This window comes from Ctenopharyngodon idella, chromosome 12 (assembly GCF_019924925.1).
Source record: "Ctenopharyngodon idella isolate HZGC_01 chromosome 12, HZGC01, whole genome shotgun sequence".
Taxonomy (NCBI): Eukaryota; Metazoa; Chordata; class Actinopteri; order Cypriniformes; family Xenocyprididae; genus Ctenopharyngodon; species Ctenopharyngodon idella.
The window spans coordinates 2,403,326-2,426,456 of record NC_067231.1 but is presented as its reverse complement, the minus strand read 5'-3'; the positions used below and the strand labels follow the sequence as shown (position 1 = coordinate 2,426,456).

Here is a 23,131-nt window from a genome sequence, read left to right as displayed (position 1 = left end):
GTTTTATATTGACTTTGTAGCTGGACTTTAAACCTCTTTTAAATATAATAGTGACTCAGTCCACATTACATTCACACTGGTGTTTCAGGGACCCAATCAGTTTAATCGCAGAAGAATAGGACACAGGAGAAGAAAGTTCAACACTATTACTTCAGCAATGAAAACAAAACAATGAAACACAAATGTGATGTTTATCTAAAGTCATTTTTGCGTATTAGTATAGTTAAATTAGATCACTGAAGGTCAGCAGCAAAGACATTGGTTAATAAAGTTAGATTAAATACATAAAGTATCATTCCGTGTCAAATTAACCACATTTCAGAAACTTCCCCAGCTCAGATTTTTGATTTTGTTAATACAAACATAAATAGTGATGAAAGCCAAAATATTAAAAATCACAGATGTATATTTACTGAGTAATCCACTATTTTGTAGAGGGGGGGCAAAATGACCAGTTTCACCTGAGATTTGGAGCCAAATTAGAGGGGTGTAAAAATGACTTTAGAAAGATGGCAGCGTCATTATTTTATTTTCACACAGAGATTGGTAGGTCTATTAGTAAAATCTGTTGACTTTATCAATCTTTGTTTCATTATATGCCAACGGTGACAGTTCAAAAATGGCAAAAAGCACTTCTAATGTTTTTTATCTCAAGTTTGCATGCCTGTAACTCAAGAAGTATTAAAGATATCTTAATATCCTTTTAGATTCTGGTTCATAACCAACTATCCTTTTGATATCTTCATTTTAAAGGCCCTCGATGGTTCAATCCCAGAGATATGGAGATCTTAATGTGGCTTCATGAGTAAATTGTGAACATTTTCAGTGGTCAAAAATCAAATGTGGTTCACTTTGCACACAGCTGATACTTATTGCATTTAAAGAGGAATATCTGAAGAATAAATTATGTTTAAACTAGAAATGTATTTTGTTTCCATCTATCAAAAGAATTACATAAAACATAACTCTCTGAATACCAAAAAGCCACTGAAAATAGTTTAGGCACATTAACTTGCTCTCAAAAGTGTATTTATAAGAATCTAGGGATATTTAGAAGATGGGGTTTTGTTCATATTAACAGCTTCTGAAGCCAAGAGTTCAAATACGCAGTATCGTAACTACACTTTACTACATTGACATCCCCATATCTATGAGAATGAACCATATAGGTCCTTAAAAATGAAGATTCCAAAGAAAAGTTTCATAAGAACAAGAATCTTAAATGACATTAAGATATGTTTAACACTTCTTGAATTAAAGACATGTAAACTTCAGGAAAATGTTTGTTTTTGACACTCAGAGGGGTGTGTTGTATTCAATTGTTTTGATAGAGGGAAACAAGATACATTTCTAGTTTCTGTGTTATTTGTTCTTCAGACATTATTCTTTAAACACATTTAATACCAGCTGTTTAAAAAGTTACCTACATTTGGTTCTTGACCATTGATTCATATATTGAGCTGATAGAAAAATGAGATATATTTCTAGTTTTAACATTCTTTAGATATTCCTCTTTAAAATAAAATCAGCTGTCTGCAAAGTGATCCACGTTTGGTTTTTGACCACTGAAAATGGGTACAATTTACCAATTTATTCATGGAGCCGCATTAAGATCTCCATATCTCTGGGATTGAACCATCGAAGGCCTTTAAAATGAAGATACCAAAAGGAATGTTTTTCAAAAACCAGAATCTAAAAGGATATCAAGATATCTTTAATACTTCTTGAGTTACAGGCATGCAAACTTAAACAAAAAGTGCTTTTTGCCATTTTTGAACTGTCATCGTTGGCATATAATGAAACAAAGATTGATAAAGTCAACAGATTTTACTAATAGACCTACCAATCTCTGTGTAGAAATAAAATAATGACGCTGCCATCTTCTAAAGTCATTTTTACACCCCTATAATTTGGCTCCAAATCTCAGGTGAAAATGGTCATTTTGACCACGCTCTACGAAATAGTGGATTACTCAGCAAATATACATCTGTGACATTTAATATTTTGGCTTTCATCACTATTTATGTTTGTCTTTCTACAGAAAGAATATTAACAAAATCAGAAATTTGAGCCGGGGACCTCTGATTAATAATTGCAGGTTTGTGTAATATTCTGAGTTTGCATTTCACTGTTTTTATTCATTTTGAGGAATAACTTGTTACTAGTTACTTGAAAAAAGTAATCTGATTAATTTAACTTGCGTTACTTGTAATGCATTACTCCCAACACTGTTTAAGACCATTAAATCTGAAACACTTGACCCATTTAGGCCTATAAAAACAATGTGTATATGATGTTTCAATGCTTATGTTGTTTATACTAAGAACACATTTATAAACATTTACACAGAAATTTGTTCTGTCTGTGTTACAAGAATTGTTTCTAATTAATACATGTAGGTTACAGCTTTTTGGCAGTGGAATGGTGCAGTTAAAGCATCCACTAGCAGGGGTGTAACACTTTATATTGAAGGTCCACTACTAACTATAAGTAACTTATCAAGCACATGTCAACTAGCAGTCATTAGTGTATTAGTAGACTGTCTGATTAATATCTGCTGACACGTTTTATTTTGTGCTCCCAACAGATACTGACTATAAGTAACTTTGCAAGTACATGTAAACTAATTCTCCTAACCCTAAACTGTCAGTTAGTAGAATGTCTAAATAAAGTGTAACCTCACGGTTCGACATGTTAACCAGTCAACCTTTGACCCCTTGACTAGGCCAACGGTCTACTGTTACATAAGAACAGACTCTCAAAGATTTTGGGGTTGCTTTAGCCGTAAAGGATCCCATGAGCCGTCTGCTATTTGACGTCGTCAGCATGATAGCACAACCGAATCAATCTGCTTGAACCTCGTGCAGATCTCAGACGTCATATCTCTGCTTGACAATCTCTCTAAGAAAATATTACACATGGAGATGTTACATAATACAGGCTCCAGATCAGACTGTGTTTCAAAAAACAAAGTAATCAATCCATTTATTTGCGCTCTGTGCGAAAAATTCATTTACTGAATTTCTTGTTATATACAATGGAAAAAAAGAGATCCGTATAATATATCCATTTGCATGCAACAATATTTACTGTTGTTGTTATCGGGTTTCCTGCTAAACCCGCTCTGTGTTTGCTTACGGTTTGTTTTTGGTTCTTTTTATGAACTGGACTGGCTTATCTGGGCTTTAGGAATAGAAATGCATCCAATTTTCTGCTTTGTTTCTTCTTTAATTTATGCTGTAATAACTTTTCTCTTCCTCTGCTCCAGTTCCTTTTCATTCATGTAAACTATTATATTTGACCTCTGAGTCCTCCTCATTATTCAGCTCAGAAGAGTGTCTAGATACGATATAGAGTTTCCTGTGCTGCTCAGTCTCCCGCACCACGGCAAAACAAAGCATATTTTACCCGAGTTGTGAACTTGTAGTCATTGCAAAGAGTTAAAAGCTAAACGGTGTTCTTTTGCAGTGTTTTTACTGGCTTCACACAAAAACGAACCGCAAGACCAGTGCAGATTCTTGCAGAAATTAGCCGGTTTTAAGATATATCGATCAAAATGACTCACAAAGACTTGCATAGTTTGAATCATTTTAATGAGCAACTTACAGAATTATTATATAATAACCTTCATCCACATCTGAATTTTGATAACTTGTTTTGTGTTATACCTTGTGAAAACGAAATACACTTCACCATACTTTAAAGAGTACTTATTTAAAAAAAAAAATAGGGGTAACACTTTAGTTTACGGTCCAATTCTCACTATTAAAGGGGTCATGAACTGCGTTGTTTTATGTTTTATAATGTTTCCTGAGGTGCACTTATAATGTTAGTATGCTTTTTACATCAAAAATGGTCATAATTTAGAAATAAAAGGCATTTTTCCTACCCTGATTTAGCACTCTGATGTGAACGCTCTGTTTTAAGGGGCGTGTCTGCTGTGAGACTTCAGTGTAAACGCCCACTGCTGTGATTGGCTGACATCTTTCCATTTGAAATAGTTAAGTATTACTCTCTCGAAAACTTTTAGCACGTTTTTACTATTACAGCTCTCAAGGTTAACTAATCATGAAAAGTGTTGCATTACATTTAGATCTATGGCATTATATTTAGATCGTGGCATGAAAGGTTGCAGTGATGAAGATTGTAGTCGATCACAGACATGTTGTTGAGCGCATGAAAGCAGTGATCTCGTCATTGAAACTCAATTTCTGCACACTAATGAATGCTTTCATCATAACTAACAGTGCAAACACATTGTAACTAAGAGATTCATTGAATAAAACGGGAGTTTTGCCGCATGTCCAGAAGTCAGTCACTGATAAACTCATGCTGTTTGATTGACAGCTCCAGCGATTGTAAAGGGAGCGTTCTTTGATCGCCGTTTAAATAACAGATTATTTTCATCCTACTATAAGAGAAATAACATGAAGTTGAGCGTTTAGTCACTGGTTTGATTTACTGACACATAGATAAAGATCATCTGACTGTACATGAATCATTAATATCAGATCAGGCATTAGAATGAACACAGTTTCTTACGTTGTTGCATTACTGTCGAGTCCATATCGTAAAAGTCTGTTTGCAAAGCCTACGCAGAAATGCGATTGATTTACCAAAGAATCCACAGTGAAATGTACCGAATACAAATAAATAAAGCTCAACTGAGACATTCACATTGATGAAAATAAATAACCATATTCTAGCATTAGGATCCTTTGAAAGGTAATGTTATTTTAGTCCTGTATCACTCTTCTCTCCTCCTCATCTCACTAACACACCAGTGGGCGGGGCTAATGTTGCAATGATGAAGTAGGCGTTGATTTCTTCTGCGGAGGCGGAGTTTCACCTAGAGAGGCACAGTCGTTCAGATGGGTCTGGTGTCAATAAAAGCTTTTATTAGACTAACAATATAAGTTTTCAGTTCTGAAACTTACAGGATATTCTTATATATCAAAAGCTCAAGGAAAAGTTGATTTCTCAATTCATGACCCCTTTAATATGTTATCTGCAGGTACAGTTTTTTTAAATATACTTTTAAGAATTGAAGTACACTAAAAGTTCACATTCAAAACAATTAAGCACACTTCTTTTTTAACCCTCAATGGTGAGACCTAAATCAGTATAATGACTGCTTTTTCTTTTAAAAAATTTACAATTTTAATAAAGTGTATTTAAATAAAAATAACATGTTACAAAAGCATATCCAGGTGGGTCTTTTTCCATGCAGCTACAATGAACTGCTTTTCTTAAGAGCGTCATACAGACAGTAAAGGTCAGTTATATGACTGCACTGACACTTTCTTGCACTCGCATTCATCTCTCTCTCTCCTTACGCACACTTTGCCCTCATCCTCTAATAAACTCTTATGGATTAAATTACAGCGACATTGACATACATACATAAATGCATACGAACAAACAAACCTCTCAGGGTCATAATAAATGTCAGGGCTCAGGTCTGAACGTTTGATCATGCAGGATTGTGGAAATAAGGACGGCTGCAAGCTCCTACACATTTTATTAGTCATTTAGCCTTATTCAGACCACTTATCAAGTCAAATTCCTGGGAAAAGCAATTTGAAACTCAATCACAATGCATTTGAAACCATTAACTCTGAATCACGACTTGACCCATTTTAGTCCATAACATCAATGCGTATGATCATTTTTCAATATAATAATTCACAGAAACAACATGCATTAATTTAAAGGATTAGTTCACTTCAGAATTAAAATTTCCTGCTTTTTACTCACCCCCATGTCATCCAAGATGTTTATGTCTTTCTTTCTTCAGTCAAAAAGAAATGAAGGTTTTTGAGGAAAACATTCCAGGATTTTTCTCCATATAGTGGACTTCACTGGGGTTCAACGGGTTGAAGGTCCAAATGTCAGTTTCAGTGCAGCTTTAAACGATCCCAGACAAGGAATAAGAGTCTTATCTAGAGAAATCATCGGCCATTTTCTAAAAAAAATAAAATAAAAATGTATATACTTTTTAACCACAAATGCCCATCTGTGATGTGCCACGCATTACGTAATCACGTTGGAAAGGTCATACGTGACGTAGGCGGAAGTACCGCAGTAGGGTGAAAAACTCCATCTCATTTTCTCCTCCAACTTCAAAATCGTCCAACATCATTGTTTTACCGTTTTTGGAAAGGGCGTTTGACTTAGTCTTTGCATGTTCGCTTTGTACACACTTGCTCAGTACTTCCGCCTACATCACACGTGACCTTTCCAACGTGATTACGTAATGCGTGGCGCATTGCAGTGCAAGATGAGCATTTGTGGTTAAAAAGTTTTTTTGTTTTTTTTTTAGAAAATGAGCGATGGTTTCTCTAGATAAGACTCTTATTCCTCGTCTGGGATCGTGTAGAGCTCTTTGAAGCTGCACTGAAACTGACATTTGGACCTTCAACCCGTTGAACCCCAGTGAAGTCCACTATATGGAGAAAAATCCTGGAATGTTTTTCCTCAAAAATTTCATTTCGACTGAAGAAAGAAAGACATGAACATCTCGGATGACATGGGGGGTGAGTAAATTATCATGAAATTTTAATTCTGAAGTGAACTAATCCCTTAAAGGTGATTTTAGTTTGACTTCATAGATGACGTGTGTTAGACTTACTAATTATTTTCCATGTTTATTTTATTTACTTTTATAAAAAAACAAAAAACAGCTTCATAGTTTTTTTACCTCATATTTGTAAGTTTCAAGGCTGCATTTATTTGATAAAAATACAGTAAAAACAGTAAAATTGTGAAATATTATTCCATTCTAAGATAGCCATTTTCTATGTGAATATATGTTAAAATGTAATTTATTCCTGTGATCAAAGCTGCATTTTCAGCATCATTACTCCAACTCGAAAATGCCCTTAATCTTTACACAAAGATCTTAAACTTCATTGTTGAGTATGAAACAGCATACCTAAACCCTCTCTGATGATAAATAAATGAGAAATGCCTCTGATGCCAGCGGAGATGAGTGCAGCACTCCACAGGCTTTTGGACGCATCATTTGAATGTGGAGTTGTAGGAATATACAGAGTTCTCTCTGGTTGTAAAGGTCATTATCACTCAGTGCTCATCATGGACATCCAGAAAGTGTGTTGGTTTATAGGGGTCCTATTTGCACAGGGTTTTTCTCTCTTTCTCTCTCATTTATGGCCCTTCTTCTGTGTGTCATGCATTGGCTTTCATCCATTCTGTACTTTGAAACAGAACCATCGCTGCTGTTTAAGGCCACGTCTTTGAGGGCGATGGAATCGATGGCAGATGCATGCTGGTATTTCTCTCTCTCCACACTTTTGTTTCACTCCTGTAATGAGCCGAAGCTGTGTGCATTTCCAAACCAGGTTTTTATGCCCCTTTGGTTTTTTTGTCACTCCTGTTTCAAAGAAAAGCTCATTATAATCACCTGCTTTTTCAGTTGCTCTACTGTTGCATCGAATTGTCATTTCACGGTCTGAAACTTTCAGCTTTGAGGCTGTTTCGCTAGTCTGTATAATGCTCTTAATGATATCCTTAATCTGTGACCTGTGGCTGTATGTGAAGAAAACAACTGCAAAAGATAAAGAGCTCTGTCAGGACAGGACCAGGGTTTGAGTGGGTGCAGATGCAAGGATAATTTTCCATTTAAATAAATGCTTTAAATGTTCATGATTCTCAAACATTTTGTTCCTATAAAGTAGATTATCGGTAACATGATTAAAGTGCCATATTGTGCTATTTTAAAGTTTCCTAATTTTGTTTTGGTGTCTCCTATACAATAGGTTTACATGCATCCAAGGTCAAAAACACTTTAACCCTCTGGGCCTCTTCAGTCAAAAATGACTGAAAAACTTTACGTTTTGAATTTTTTTAATTTTTTGCTTCACCGGAATGGGATGATACTTTGGTGACTTTTGTCGCATTAACTATGTGTACACACAAAAAATCATGGACATGTTAAAGGGTCAAAAAAAAAGTCACACTTGGCTCCTTCGTGGTCAAAAATGGCCGACATAGGAAATGAATGGGATATGTGAAATAATACGAAAACTCAGAGAATCTTTTGGTGATACAAATGCTTTGCATTCACTGGCTTAATTTATGCTGCTGCTGTTGTAGCTGTCATATGGTTCAGCGTTCATATTTTTACTGCATTAATATTTGTTGACCATCACCATGTTTGAAATTTGTGTTGTGTTGAGGTATATGTGCATCTCATTGCAACTTTTGTATGCCATATACTTGCCTATCAGGGAAAATGTTTGCCTCTTGTTTTAAGAGGCAAATAATGCTCATATCATGTAGTTAGCTTTGAAAATCAAACAGAATGAAAGAACAAGCTTGCTAAATGCTAAACAATCTTTAGTTGCCTTGACAAGAAATTTTAAGTTTAAAAGACTACCTGTTACTCATTAAATGAAAAAGGTATTTAAGATTACTTTAATTGGAGTGAATTAGTTGAGTTAACAAGTTGAATGTGAGGTTGTCTTATTTTATCAAGTTGTGTACAACTACAGTGTTTGAGAGGCGGGGCAAAGTAGACATTGTTCTCGTTCAGCCAATGAAGACCACAGGCTGGCATTATGCAAATTTGTTACATTGTTACGTAGTTATGTAACAGAAAGTGAGACTGGAATTACTGACGACTCGTTTTAGGAAGTTCAGAATCACTTCTTTCTTTTGGGAGACAATAGCTATGTTTCCATCGCCCTGATTTTATGCACATTTTGAACTATCGCATCAGAAACGAGTGATGGAAATGCTATATTTTGAAAAAAAACAACCTTAATTCGCAAAAAAGTTTTTATGCTCACTTGAGGTGGTTTTTGACTTGTGCGAAAAAGAGTTAATACGAATAATGGGAGATGTATGGAGCACCGCACATGACATGCAAAAATAGTAGGCTAAATCGTGCACACGCTTTACTAAGTCATTCCCTCGAATTATAAATCATGCACACGATATACTAATTCCCTCGATTTAGCAAATCGAGGAAACGAAATAGTAAATCATGTTTACGATTTAGCAAACCGAGGGAACGAAATAGTAAATCGTGTTCACGATTTAGCAAATCGAGGAAACGAAATAGTAAATCGTGTTCACGATTTAGCAAACCGAGGGAACGAAATAGTAAATCGTGTTCACGATTTAGCAAATCGAGGAAACGAAATAGTAAGTCATGCACACGATTTAGCAAACCGAGGGAATGAAATAGTAAATCGTGTTCACGATTTAGCAAATCGAGGAAACGAAATAGTAAGTCATGCACACGATTTAGCAAACCGAGGTAATGAAATAGTAAATCGTGTTCATAATTTAGCAAATCGAGGAAACGAAATAGTAAGTTGTGCTCACGATTTAGCAAACCGAGGGAACGAAATAGTAAATCGTGTTCGCGATTTAGCAAACCGAGGGAATGAAATAGTAAATCGTACGCACGATTTAGCAAATCGAGGAAACGAAATAGTAAATCGTGTTTACGATTTAGCAAACCGAGGGAATGAAATAGTAAATCGTGTTCACGATTTAGCAAACCGAGGGAATGAAATAGTAAATCGTGTTCACGATTTAGCAAATCGAGGAAACGAAATAGTAAGTCATGCACACGATTTAGCAAACCGAGGTAATGAAATAGTAAATCGTGTTCATGATTTAGCAAATCGAGGAAACGAAATAGTAAGTTGTGCTCACGATTTAGCAAACCGAGGGAACGAAATAGTAAATCGTGTTCGCGATTTAGCAAACCGAGGGAATGAAATAGTAAATCGTACGCACGATTTAGCAAATCGAGGAAACGAAATAGTAAATCGTGTTCACGATTTAGCAAACCGAGGGAATGAAATAGTAAATCGTGTTCACGATTTAGCAAATCGAGGAAACGAAATAGTAAGTCATGCACACGATTTAGCAAACCGAGGTAATGAAATAGTAAATCGTGCGCACGATTTAGCAAATCGAGGAAACGAAATAGTAAATCGTGTTCACGATTTAGCAAACCGAGGGAACGAAATAGTAAATCGTGTTCACGATTTAGCAAATCGAGGAAACGAAATAGTAAGTCATGCACACGATTTAGCAAACCAAGGTAATGAAATAGTAAATCGTGTTCATGATTTAGCAAATCGAGGAAACGAAATAGTAAGTTGTGCTCACGATTTAGCAAACCGAGGGAACGAAATAGTAAATCGTGTTCGCGATTTAGCAAACCGAGGGAATGAAATAGTAAATCGTACGCACGATTTAGCAAATCGAGGAAACGAAATAGTAAATCGTGTTTACGATTTAGCAAACCGAGGGAACGAAATAGTAAATCGTGTTCACGATTTAGCAAACCGAGGGAATGAAATAGTAAATCGTGTTCACGATTTAGCAAATCGAGGAAACGAAATAGTAAGTCATGCACACGATTTAGCAAACCGAGGTAATGAAATAGTAAATCGTGCGCACGATTTAGCAAATCGAGGAAACGAAATAGTAAATCGTGTTCACGATTTAGCAAACCGAGGGAACGAAATAGTAAATCGTGTTCACGATTTAGCAAACCGAGGGAATGAAATAGTAAATCGTGTTCACGATTTAGCAAATCGAGGAAACGAAATAGTAAGTCATGCACACGATTTAGCAAACCAAGGTAATGAAATAGTAAATCGTGTTCATGATTTAGCAAATCGAGGAAACGAAATAGTAAGTTGTGCTCACGATTTAGCAAACCGAGGGAACGAAATAGTAAATCGTGTTCGCGATTTAGCAAACCGAGGGAATGAAATAGTAAATCGTACGCACGATTTAGCAAATCGAGGAAACGAAATAGTAAATCGTGTTCACGATTTAGCAAACCGAGGGAACGAAATAGTAAATCGTGTTCACGATTTAGCAAACCGAGGGAATGAAATAGTAAATCGTGTTCACGATTTAGCAAATCGAGGAAACGAAATAGTAAGTCATGCATACCATTTAGCAAACCGAGGTAATGAAATAGTAAATCGTGCGCACGATTTAGCAAATCGAGGAAACGAAATAGTAAATCGTGTTCACGATTTAGCAAACCGAGGGAACGAAATAGTAAACCGTGTTCACGATTTAGCAAACCGAGGGAATGAAATAGTAAATCGTGTTCACGATTTAGCAAATCGAGGAAACGAAATAGTAAGTCATGCACACGATTTAGCAAACCGAGGTAATGAAATAGTAAATCGTGTTCATGATTTAGCAAATCGAGGAAACGAAATAGTAAGTTGTGCTCACGATTTAGCAAACCGAGGGAACGAAATAGTAAATCGTGTTCGCGATTTAGCAAACCGAGGGAATGAAATAGTAAATCGTACGCACGATTTAGCAAATCGAGGAAACGAAATAGTAAATCGTGTTCACGATTTAGCAAACCGAGGGAACGAAATAGTAAATCATGTTCACGATTTAGCAAACCGAGGGAATGAAATAGTAAGTCGTGCTCACAACGAAAAAGATGCCTGCTGTTTCAGAGTAGAGTCATGTAAGACAGTTCTGGAATGTAATTATACCGAATCACTTTGACGACAGACTTTGCGCAGGCATTTCAGAACAACCAAAACAGTATTTCAGATGCTGTGCAAAAAGATTGCTTCGCTGGTTAATCCAGTTAAGCCCAAAATCAGCCTTGCAAAGTACACTTCATCTGACTCGTACGTATTCACAGGCGTTCGACGCATGCACAATTTTGAGCAATCTCTTGCCACAAGTTACAAGCCATGTAAATATCTTTGTATTCTTTCATGCTAGAGTTGTACAAATGAGGGCACTTTCTAACCTCTTCGCACTATCCGTCATCTATGCAGGCCTCCATTGTCGCTGTATCTTGCATGCGTTCCGCTCTGTTCTGTTTAAGCAGTTTTTCTTCGACTACCTTGTGAATCGACACACCCAGGGCATGGTTGCCACCTTGTGGATAAACTGCAAAAAGAAAAAATTAAATGCGCATGTGCGACTTGAGCGTACAAAGTACAAAAATCCGGCAGTGAGCATATGGCACACATTTTTTTGATGCGGCTTGAGGAATTTATTTTTTTTAGAATTTATGTGCATCTTGATGTTTCCATCCAGCAGTTTTTGATACATCTCCCAAAATGTGCATAAAAATAGGTGGATAGAAACAGCTAGTGACTCCATTTCTCTGAACTTTGATCATTGACGCGTTGCAGAGCTTTTACATTCACAAACAGCTGTATTACACACTACATGAAAGGTAATATCCGAAATAAACATAATAGAAGCATTAATAACATTAACAAACAATGAGCAATACATTTGTTACATTATTTTAATTATTTTTGTTCATGTCAGCTCAGGTCCATCATATTACCAGATACAACTTTTGATTTTAATAATGTGTTAGTAAATGTTGAAATTAACATAAACTTAGATGCTTTAGAGAGAGAGAGAATCTCTGCAGTACTGAAATAGGCTAATTAAAACCTATCAAAATACTTCAAAGAAACCTGCCTCACTATAAAATGAATGCTTTTCAGTAGCGAAGGTATTTTATTGATTTATTGTGAGAGAGAAAGAGTTTTCCATAGATTTACATTTGTTCGTTTTACCTGACAGTTTGTCATATGCATTTGCTTAACCAGTGCCTTTGTGCTTTTTCTGGCTCTTTTGCTGTGATAGATTTTAAGGCTCTTTGAAACAGCTGACATGATTTGAAAATTGAATGCAGTCAAGACCTGGAGAAAAAAAAAAGATAATCAACGACGCCCTAAAACGTCTGTCAGCCAATCAGGATCAAACATTCCAGAGCGCGCTGGTATAAATGCGTCGTGCTGGCGTTCCTCAGATCAACACTTGCGCCGCGGTGTGGCGTTGCGCGGGCGCGCGCTTCTGTACTAGATAGACTGCAGCCTGTAAAAGAAAACATGAGCTCCCGTAGAACCACTGGACCATATCGAAATCACTTTTTTTGTTTTTAGTAATAGTCTCACATTCGGATCAAAATTATTTCAATCCTTATTTTCATTGTCATTTCGTCTCTTTCCGTTTCCAATTTTGTGATCAAGTGTAAACATTAGCAATACAGAACCACGTACATGATTAATACAGTCACTATACTGCACTTTAAAGCAAAGATTGTTGCATGTAAGGGGAAAAAAGCAGCAGAACATGCCAAAAATTTGGTTACAAACCTATTTTATTTTTCAAAGAATTAGGCCTAGTAAACAACCCATTCGAAATATTAAATCTCAGTTGTTACTGTGAAATGTAGAGATAAATAACTAATACAATTGAAAGTCACATGACCTAGTCTATCCGGTAATGTGGTCACTAATAACACTAAATAGGCCTACTATCAGAGGCATGAAGTAGGCTAAATAACATAAACATTAGCATGAAACTCCCCAGTGTATACACAACTGAGCAAAAAAAAGAAATCTAAGCAAATGTGGTGCTTCGTGAAGGGAATTCTTCGAAGTTATAAGCTATTTTTAATTAAAAAAAAAAAAAAAAAAAAAAAGATAATAAAGACATAATTCTAACAATATTTTTACAGTACAAATATGCCTATGAAATAAAATCATCATTTTAACAATATTGTACAGTACAAATATTCCTGACATAAAAACATTATTTTAAACATATTTTAGAGTACAAATAGCCTATGCATACTGACCTCATCAAAACAAAATTTACAGTACTTTACAGTTAAATGACATATTGTTTTTTAAAATAGGTAACTTGATACACGACGTGAAAGTACTTTTCCTCTCAGTAAATGTTCCTGGTATTAGCTGCACCAGAAAGCACTGATCCACACAAACTGACGCATCAGTCACTCAGCGGTGACGCGCACGGGAGGCGGAGCGCGAGCGCGTTTAAATAGCCGCTCTCCATCGTTAAAAGGTCCAGAAGCAGCCACTGCAAACTAAGAAACAACCAGCTATTCTTTACTAAGGCGACTCAAAACCACACACGCAAAAAACATGATTAAGAAAATGAGTCCTTCAGAGAATGAGTTTGACATCCCTGCGAAAAACTGCTACAGGATGGTCATTCTCGGATCCACAAAAGTTGGGAAAACGGCGATAGTGTCCCGCTTTCTGAACGGACGCTTTGAGGAGCAATACACACCGACCATAGAGGACTTTCACAGGAAACTCTACAGCATCAAAGGAGATGTGTACCAGCTGGACATTTTGGATACTTCAGGGAATCATCCGTTCCCAGCTATGAGGAGACTGTCTATTCTGACAGGTAAATATCGGACTATATAATCTTATAAAATAAAACTCAGTGCTTTAACAGCGATGCCATAGAAGAAGCATTTTTGGTTCCATAAAGAACCTTGTGAACAGCTCTTAAAAAAAAAAAAAAAAAAAAAAACTTTTTTCTTAGAGTGAGGAACATTTAAAAAAAAAAAAAAAATCTAAAGAACTATAAATATTTTTTTGGAATGGAAAGGTTCCATGGATTTAAATGCCAATAAAGAACCATTATTTTTTAGAGTGATACTGTTGGCTAAGTGCTGTATTTCTTCTAACTAAATAGTAGTCTAATCATTCTCCCTCTTCTTTTGGCTACAGGTGACGTTTTCATCCTGGTGTTCAGTCTGGACAACCGCGAGTCGTTTCACGAGGTGCAGCGGCTAAAACAGCAGATCTACGAGACCAAGTCCTGCCTTAAAAACAAGACCAAAGAGAACGTGGACGTGCCTCTGGTCATCTGCGGGAACAAGGGTGACCGCGAGTTCTACCGCGAGGTTCAGCGCGAGGAGATCGAGCAGCTGATCGCCGGAGACGAGCAGTGCGCGTACTTCGAGATCTCCGCCAAGAGGAACACGAACGTCGACCAGATGTTTCAGAGACTCTTTGCTCTCGCCAAACTACCCAACGAGATGAGCCCGGACCTCCACCGCAAGGTTTCCGTGCAGTATTGTGACATTCTGCACAAAAAGTCTTTCAGAAACAAGAAGGTGAAGGACGGCGACGCGTACGGCATCGTTGCGCCTTTCGCGCGCCGCCCGAGCGTGCACAGTGACTTGATGTACATCAAAGAGAAGGCGATAGGAGGCGGACAGACCAAGGACAAAGAGAGATGCATCATTAGCTAAAACCGAGCCGTCCAAAGCACTGCTGCGGTCATTATGAGACGCACACGGTTGTTGTGCCTATTGCGGTGACTCCGAAAGGAGCGCGTTCGCGCCGGCGGTTGAAGTAAGTCATCGGCTTGAGCTCTCACCTCGCGACGTGGAAGCGCATGTAATGCTCGCGAGATCTCCTGTACAGAATATCGACTTTGTTCTGTTCAGTCTGAGCGCTCTGTGATGTGGCTTACAAGTATCAGCTCCATGCTTAAAAAATGTGCTTTGTTAGAACATTTGCCTTTTTGGGTGCTGAAGGGAGTTGCAATGTCAGCTGTTTACATTTTTTTTTTTTTTTTTTTTTTTTTTTTGGTTAAACTTTATCACAAAGAAATCAACTTGAATGTTTTATTGCATTTTGAACAATTTTTTATTGTCAATGAATGTATATTTATTCTTCTATGTCATTGTTGAATTGAACACGTGGAAAACAGAAATAAAAACTTTTGTCAAGAATATGCACGTTTCCTCCTTACTTTTCAAGTAACACATTTATTTATGTTCTTACAGACCTACAACTGAAAACTAGTAGCTAAATCTAATATAGTCCAGATATATCCTTTAAAACTGCAGTAATCTGAAAATACCTTCTACTCAAAAACAGCTTCTACCTAATTTATTTATCTTAGTCCCCAGAGTACATTTAAAATATGGTCTCTTCTATCTGAAAGCTTGAAGCTAAAACCCACCTTGAAGTATATGTGCTTCAAAACTCCAGAACAACCTAAAAAATACCATAGGATGATCAAAAATATAGATTCATATAAATTAGATATGCCTATCTTGAGTATAAATATTCCAAATATATTTAAAATGTAGTAATCTAAAGAAGAAGAAAAAACCTTCTAGGATGCACAAACTATTGTCATTTGTTGTATACACACTTCACACCAGCAAAAATGACTTGTAATTGATCTATTATGGCTTGCAATGAGGCTCCAATACTGTCTGAGTCTGAAAAATATGGTTTCATCTGCTAAAGCCCATCGAGGATAAATATTCCAGATATATTCTTTAAAGATGCATAACAATCTCAAAATACCTTCTATAATGCTCAAATAATTGTTATTTGTATGTTGTGCACAGTTGGTGCCAAGCAAGCACAGCTTGTAATTAACTAATTTGGCTTGGAATGAGGCCTCAATATTGTATCCGAGTACAGTGCGTGCAGAATTATTAGGAAAGTTGATTTTCTGATCATATTTTTTTTCCAGGCAATTCCAAACCACATTAATCTTAATAACTACTATTAATTTTGTATTTAGTCATTTATAAGTGATATATAATTGTTCATGAAGGCTGGAAATGAAAAATGCCTTATAATTATTTGGTACGTTTTCTTTTACAGATAAAATGAGCCAAAAAAGAGATTTTAACTCAGACTGAAAAGTCAAACATTATTAAATGCTCATGAGAAGGATGCAATACTAGAAATGGCAGTTAAGGCATGACCATTGGACAGTGAAACGCTCATTGGGTCAGCAGGGTCAGACAAAAACAGGTGGAGAAGAAAAGACACGTTAACTGCAAAATAATTAAGAATTAAGGTGAAGAATTAAGTGTGAAACCATCAGGAACCCTTTAGTCTCCAGCGCAGCCATTTTCCAGAACTGAAACCTACCTGGAGTCTCCAGAAGTGCAAAGTGTCAGGATCTCAGAGGCTTAGGTTATGACACACACTTAAAAAGAATCACAAGCAGTTGTAAAATACATTAATATGTATTTATCTTCCAGAAAATGGCAGTTTTGAAAGATCATTTTCAGTCCATCACTGCAAAATGGACTTTTCAGGATAGGAACTGGACTAAAAATGATCTTCCAAAACTTACTGCCAGATTCTGGAAAATAAATTCTTCAAACAGCAGTACAAGAGGATGTGATGCTGGTCCTTCAAGAGTCACTCTCAATCTGTCTGTCTATAAAGCCTATAAAAAAAAAAAAAACAGTCTTCATGTTTTTTTACAACACTGCAGCTTGTGATTCTTATTAAGTGTGTGTCAATTTTTAGGATTCTTTACCTAACCTAAGTCTCTGAGATCCTGACACCTTGCACTTCTGGAGACTCCAGGTAGGTTTCAGTTCTGGAAAATGGTGGCGCTGAAGACTAAAGGGTTCCTGATGGTTTCACACTTAAGTCTTCACCTTAAATCTTTTGCAGTTAACGTGTCTTTTCTTCTCCTGTTTTTGTCTAACCCTTCTGACCCAATGAGCATCTCACTGTCCATTGGTCATGCCTTGACTGCAATTTCTAATATTTCATTAGTGTTGCATCTTTCTCATGGGCATTTAATAATTTTTGACTTTTCATTTGGCTCATTTTGCCTGTAAAAGAAAACCTGCCTAATAATTCTGCACACTGTATATTAAAATAATAATAATAATGTTGCCACTAAAACTCATCTTGAGTATAAATATTCCATAAATATTCCAGATATATGCTTTTAAAAAAGCAGTAATCTGACAATACCTTCTGGGATGCTCAAGCTTTGACATTTGTATGTTGTGCACACTCTTGACACCAAGAAAACAGCTTATAATTTATTCATCTTGCTTGAAATTAGGCCTCAATATGAGCACATTAAAATATAATTTCATCTACCTGCTGCAAGTCCATTGAGGATAAATATTCCAGACATATTCTTTAAAAAAGGCAGAATTTTCTCAAAATCCCTTCTATGATGCTCAAACAATTGTCATTTGTATGTTGAGCACACTTGACACCAAGCAAGCACAGCTTGTAATTAACTAATGTATTATGGCTTGAAATGAGGCCCCAATACTGTATCTGAGTATATTTTAAAAAACAAATAATTATAACAAATGTTTTATCTAAACTTGCCGTTAAAGCTCATCTTGTGTATAAATATTCCAGATGCATTCTTTAAAAATGCAGAATTTATACCTTCTAAAAATTGTTTTATGTTGATTTCAAGCAAAATTGCTTGTTATTTCAGTCATTTATCCGGTTTAAGTAAGACCACAATATTGTCTCAGGTCTGGTAAATATATGGTTTCATTTTTAAGTGCAAATAAAAACCTCTATTAAATAAGTGGCTGAGTTTAATGCACAAACTGACAAAGGTGAAGTACACAGTAACCATTCACCGGCACAAAACACATGATGTTGCAAATGCTACGCACAAAGTAAAAACAAAAAATATATATATACAAAAATTACAAATAGCCTAATAAAAAAAAACACGTGGCTGAATCAGTGTCGCCTCTTCCGGTGTAAACAAGTGTTCGTGTTTTCATTCATGCGTTCTCTCATGAAGGTTTGGGGATGTCAAACATGCACAGGCTTTTGTATTTCTGCAAAAGCTGGTTCTTGGTCCGGACCTGCTCTCTGAGGGTCTGCAGTTTGTTCTCCTGCAGCGCAGGACTCATGTCGATCCCCGGCATGGCTGAAATCTGCTCCCGAGCCTCCTGAATCTTCGTCTTCAGTTTGTTCAGCTCCTGATGTACGTCTGGACTTTCCTTATCCATGCTATTGACAGGTGGATGCAAACAAGCCGTTAATATTGCGCAACATTAAACTGATGTTGTTTACAGAGACCCAATAGTAAAGCGAACATCCCGAGATATTCCTGAATTTTAACGAAACCAACATCGCGATATGAGCATTCTGTTCCTTAAAACATAAAACAGAAGAATAATTACTTCTTACCATTTTATTACATCGTGAATAATGGGTAAAAAGGAATAATCTTCAGCCTCCTCTACCACCGGTACCGTAGTCGCCATGTTTGCGCTGAGAGGTTGGTACGTCATCAACGTGCGTCTGCGTCTCTGTGTAAACAACGTAATGATGATGACTGTTTTTATCTATAAAATTATATATCTATCCATTTGTCTGTCAGTATTATATTATTTTATAATGTTTCTCTTCGTCGAAGCCGGGGTTATCAAACTGGGGTCATGGAAGAGTTTAGAGAAGTGTAACAAACAAACAGATTTAAATAAATAATACAGTAGCTACTACAGTGAGTAGAAACAAAGTAGTAAATATAACACAATGTCAACTAAATATTTTCTAAATAATATTTTACACATTTATAATATACATTTTCACAGTATAAAATCTTTATACATGAAATTTGGGGGTCGGTAGCACTAAAAGATTGAAAACTGCCTGATCTATGGCACACTGTGCGTTTAGCAGTAATAAACTCATCCATAACAATTCGGCTCTAATATCTAGTTTATCTAGTAGTACTTGTCAATTACTGACCTCAAACTTAATGCTAAAATGCTCAGCATATGATTGTACATAAAAGTAAGTTTGTCCAGACAGCATTAGCTACTGGATCTATAGATTACCTCAGAGATGACGTGTTTTTGTAGGCAAAACCCAGAAGCGAGTTAGCATTTTAGGACTTCCGGTTCCATCGCCCTAAAGTCTGTGGGTTTTTTTAATGGGTTTTTGCTAAATCGCCTGAAATAAGGTCTGTGGTTAACAAAGCCTCTAAATATTTTCACTTTTTGATCTATGATATAAAACACACCAGTTATAACCTGCTTGTGATTTTTTTTAAACCTTTATTGTGTCTTAAAAACGGCGGTTGCTAAGAAATTGCTAAAAGGGACTACTTCCTTTGGCAGGGACTTTAGACGTCATCATGACAAACAGGACATTTGGACAGCATTTCTCATGAAAAAGTGGATAAGTATTCATACACAGCACAGATCATAATCAGCGAGCATGTTTTTAAATAAAGTTGTTTTTTAAATAAAGTTTGAGGAAGCTTGGTGGTGGTGACGCTGATCCGCGACCATGGTGTGCTGTAGTCCGTTTATAGCCTACTGTTAGCTTTTTATATCTTACGACTTTATTTAGGCTTCAAAATGTATAAATGTTGTGTTAAAGTTGTAAAGATTATCTTGATAGACAAAACGTGTAAGTGTCATAACTCTTTGTTAAACACAGAGCTTATTTTTTGCGATTTTCCAAAAGTCTATGGGAAAAATGCATTGGCTTTCGATCGAGGGAACCCGTGCGCCGCTAACTTCCGGGTTGGCCTACAAAATCATGTCATCTCCGAGGTACTCTATAGATAGAAACATCTCTTATTATTTGATCAAAATTTTTTGTTGTTGTTTTAATAGGCTACTTATTGGTTTATTTATGTCTTGGTCATCTGATGAGGAAGGAGATACAGTTTGTCCAACATTCCAGGAAATCTAATAACTATTACATGTATTGATAAATGTTTATTTTTTGCCCTCTGTTAACCCATCATCACCCTCTGCCCTTTTGTTCTGAATATGTTTGTTTATTCACACTAAATGGCCTCATTCCTGAAACCGCATTTCTGTAGATTTGGAAATATTTGCTTTGGCATTTCTGTATTATTGATTTTCATAATCTGTGTCCCAGATATGAGGAAGTTAATTGTACACCACCTTTTGTCAGTTTGTGTGCATATTCTTATATGGCAGATCTGTGGCCATTGTGTCTTCATAAACTTTTTGTTTTTCATGTCACTTTCTCATGGGTTCCTAGAAACTGCACCAGCGTCTTAATACCTTCTCAAACATTCACAGTGTTGTGCATCGATCAGCATGTGACTGTTCTGCCAGTGGCTTTGAACACATGCACTTCTACTATTTGAATATGCATGCATGATTATTAATGTTCTAATACATCTTTTGCAGTGATCTGACATCTAAAAACATTTTAAATTTGCTTTGTCAAACCTATGAAACAGAAAAGAACATAAATATTTGGGCTGCTAAAGGATTAAAATGAATAGCATAAATAATCAATATAAATCTACATATTTTGTCACCTTTATAACTTTAAGTATATTTAATAATTCTGCCTTTTTGGTAAATTTCCCTGCTCTTCAATGCAGCATCTAATGCTTGGACAATCAGACCACACAATAAAGTATTTTGAAATGTTTTAGTAAGAGAAAGAAGGATTTAAATTCGGTTTGCAGACCTTGTTTATGATCTTGCTTTCATTTTATTATGCTTAACTGATAAAAGATGACAAACATGTTTTTTCTTTTCTTTGTTGCGTAAGTCAGACAAGTCTAATCAACACATACGAAGCAGACATTTATTCATGGAACAATCATACCGTTTAACTGAATTTGTGGTCAAATGAAAACACACATTTATGTTATAGTGATTAGTGTAAACATGATTTTCTAAAATTAGCATTTAATCGTAGTCTTGATTGTTTGCGTTACTCAGAACGCCTAGTTATTGTGTGCAGCTGCAAGTGATTGTAATTATTGTTTAGTTGCTCTATGAGGAATTCCAGGAAAAGCTCCTGCCAATCAAGAAAAACAGTTTCAAAACAGACTGTAGAATGAGGTTAAGAATATGTGTGTTGTTTTGAAAATGTATTTATATATTAAACATACTTTGCATACTTACTTGTTGTACAACAGTATTTAAAATGTTTTATCTGTTATTATTTATTTTTCCCAATGAATATAAATAACTAAGATCACTTAATGCAAAATGTAAAACTGTAAAACTAACATTAAACATTAAAACAATAATGTAACAAAACAATGAATCAAACTGCAACAATAAAAAGAAGTCATATTCAAAAATATTTTACCAACAGAAATCATACTTAATTAAGTGCAACATTTAAAACACATGTGACAACTTGCCCCAACCTGATCTAAATTCTAGAGAAAACAGTGTTAGCCCAGCTAACAATATTCTAAGAACGTTTTGCTAATGTTCCCATTAAGTTATGAAAATGTTATCTGGAATGTTACTTTTGAATGTTCTCTGAACATTCTGAAACAAGTAACATTTAAAAAATGTTAGACAAACTAAAACATTTCAGAAAAAAAAAGAAAAAAAAAATTATGCATAAATAATGTAATTGTGCTAATGTTTTGAGTACATTGTTAAAGAGCAGATAACATTTAATGAACATTCTATTAACATTCCTGGAAGAACAATACCAGAACGTTCTGAGAATGTGCGTGTGTCTGTGTGTGTGTGTGTGTGTCTGTGTGTATGTCTGTGCATGTGTGGGTGTGTGTGAGAGAGTGTGTGTAAGTGTGCGTGAGAGTGTGTGTGTGTCTGTGTGTGTGAGTGCGTGAGTGTCTGTGCATGTGTGTGTGTCTGTGTGTGTGAGTGCGTGAGTGTCTGTGCATGTGTGTGTGTCTGCATGTGTGTTTGGGTGTGTGCATGTTTATGCATGTGTGTGTGTATCTGTGCGTGTGTGTTTGTCTGAGCGTGTGTGTGTCTGTGCATGTGTGTGTCTGTGTGTTTGTGTTTGGGTGTGTGCATGTCTATGCATGTGTGTGTGTGTCTGTGCGTGTGTCTGTATATGTGTGTGCTTTTCTGTCTGTGTGTGTGTGTGTGTGTCTGCGTGTGTGTCTTTGTGTGTGTGTGTCTGCGTGTGTCTGTGTGCATGTATGAGTGTGTGTGCGTGTGTGTATGTCTATGCATGTGTGTGTGTGTGTGTGTGTGTGTGTGTGTGTCTGCATGCGTGTGTGTGCGCGCACACTTTTGTGACATATCAGGACACAAATTTGTATAATGACATGGGTATGACATAGGTATTTACAAGGAGAGAGTGACTTATGAGGACATTACTCCATGTCCCCATTTTTCAAAAGGCTTATAAATCATACAGAATGAGTTGTTTTGAGAAAGTAAAAATGTGCAGTTTCCTGTGATGGGTAGGTTTAGGGGTAGTGTAGGGGGATAGAAAATACGGTTTGTACAGTATAAAAACCATTACGCCTATGGAATGTCCCCACAATTTACAAAAACAAACCTGTGCGTGTGTGTGTGTGTGTGTGTGTGTGTGTGTGTGTGTGTGTGTGTGTGTGTGTGCACATCCTGTCAGTAAGGTGTTGTTTTATTTGTTCAGCTCTGACATGCTTGAACAGCTTGATTGTTCTGACCGGACAGTTACCAAACCCTCTGCAGCACGTGGTCCATCAGTTATTATTCATTAATCACGAGCCGCCTCCATTATTTCTCACACTGCTGGTACACACTGGGTGGTCATTAACAGGATGTTTTGATGGAAGCACATTG

At 36.3% G+C, this 23,131-nt stretch overlaps 2 protein-coding genes across 2 annotated transcripts; one reads left to right on the top strand and one right to left on the bottom strand.

Moving 5' to 3' along the window:
* Window positions 1-13,857: 13,857 nt before the first annotated feature.
* On the top strand, window positions 13,858-15,564 carry rasd1 (RAS, dexamethasone-induced 1). Its single transcript, XM_051914261.1, has 2 exons — window positions 13,858-14,220; window positions 14,550-15,564. Exons 1-2 carry the CDS (start codon window positions 13,950-13,952, stop codon window positions 15,074-15,076), a joined length of 798 nt encoding a protein of 265 aa, XP_051770221.1. The 5' UTR covers window positions 13,858-13,949; the 3' UTR covers window positions 15,077-15,564.
* Window positions 15,565-18,148: 2,584 nt separating this feature from the next.
* Window positions 18,149-18,938, bottom strand: med9 (mediator complex subunit 9). The gene is made up of 2 exons (XM_051914269.1): window positions 18,774-18,938; window positions 18,149-18,593 (listed from the first exon to the last, which is right to left on the bottom strand). The coding sequence occupies exons 1-2, from the start codon at window positions 18,875-18,877 to the stop codon at window positions 18,374-18,376; spliced, it is 324 nt and encodes a 107-aa protein (XP_051770229.1). The 5' UTR covers window positions 18,878-18,938; the 3' UTR covers window positions 18,149-18,373.
* Window positions 18,939-23,131: the final 4,193 nt, after the last annotated feature.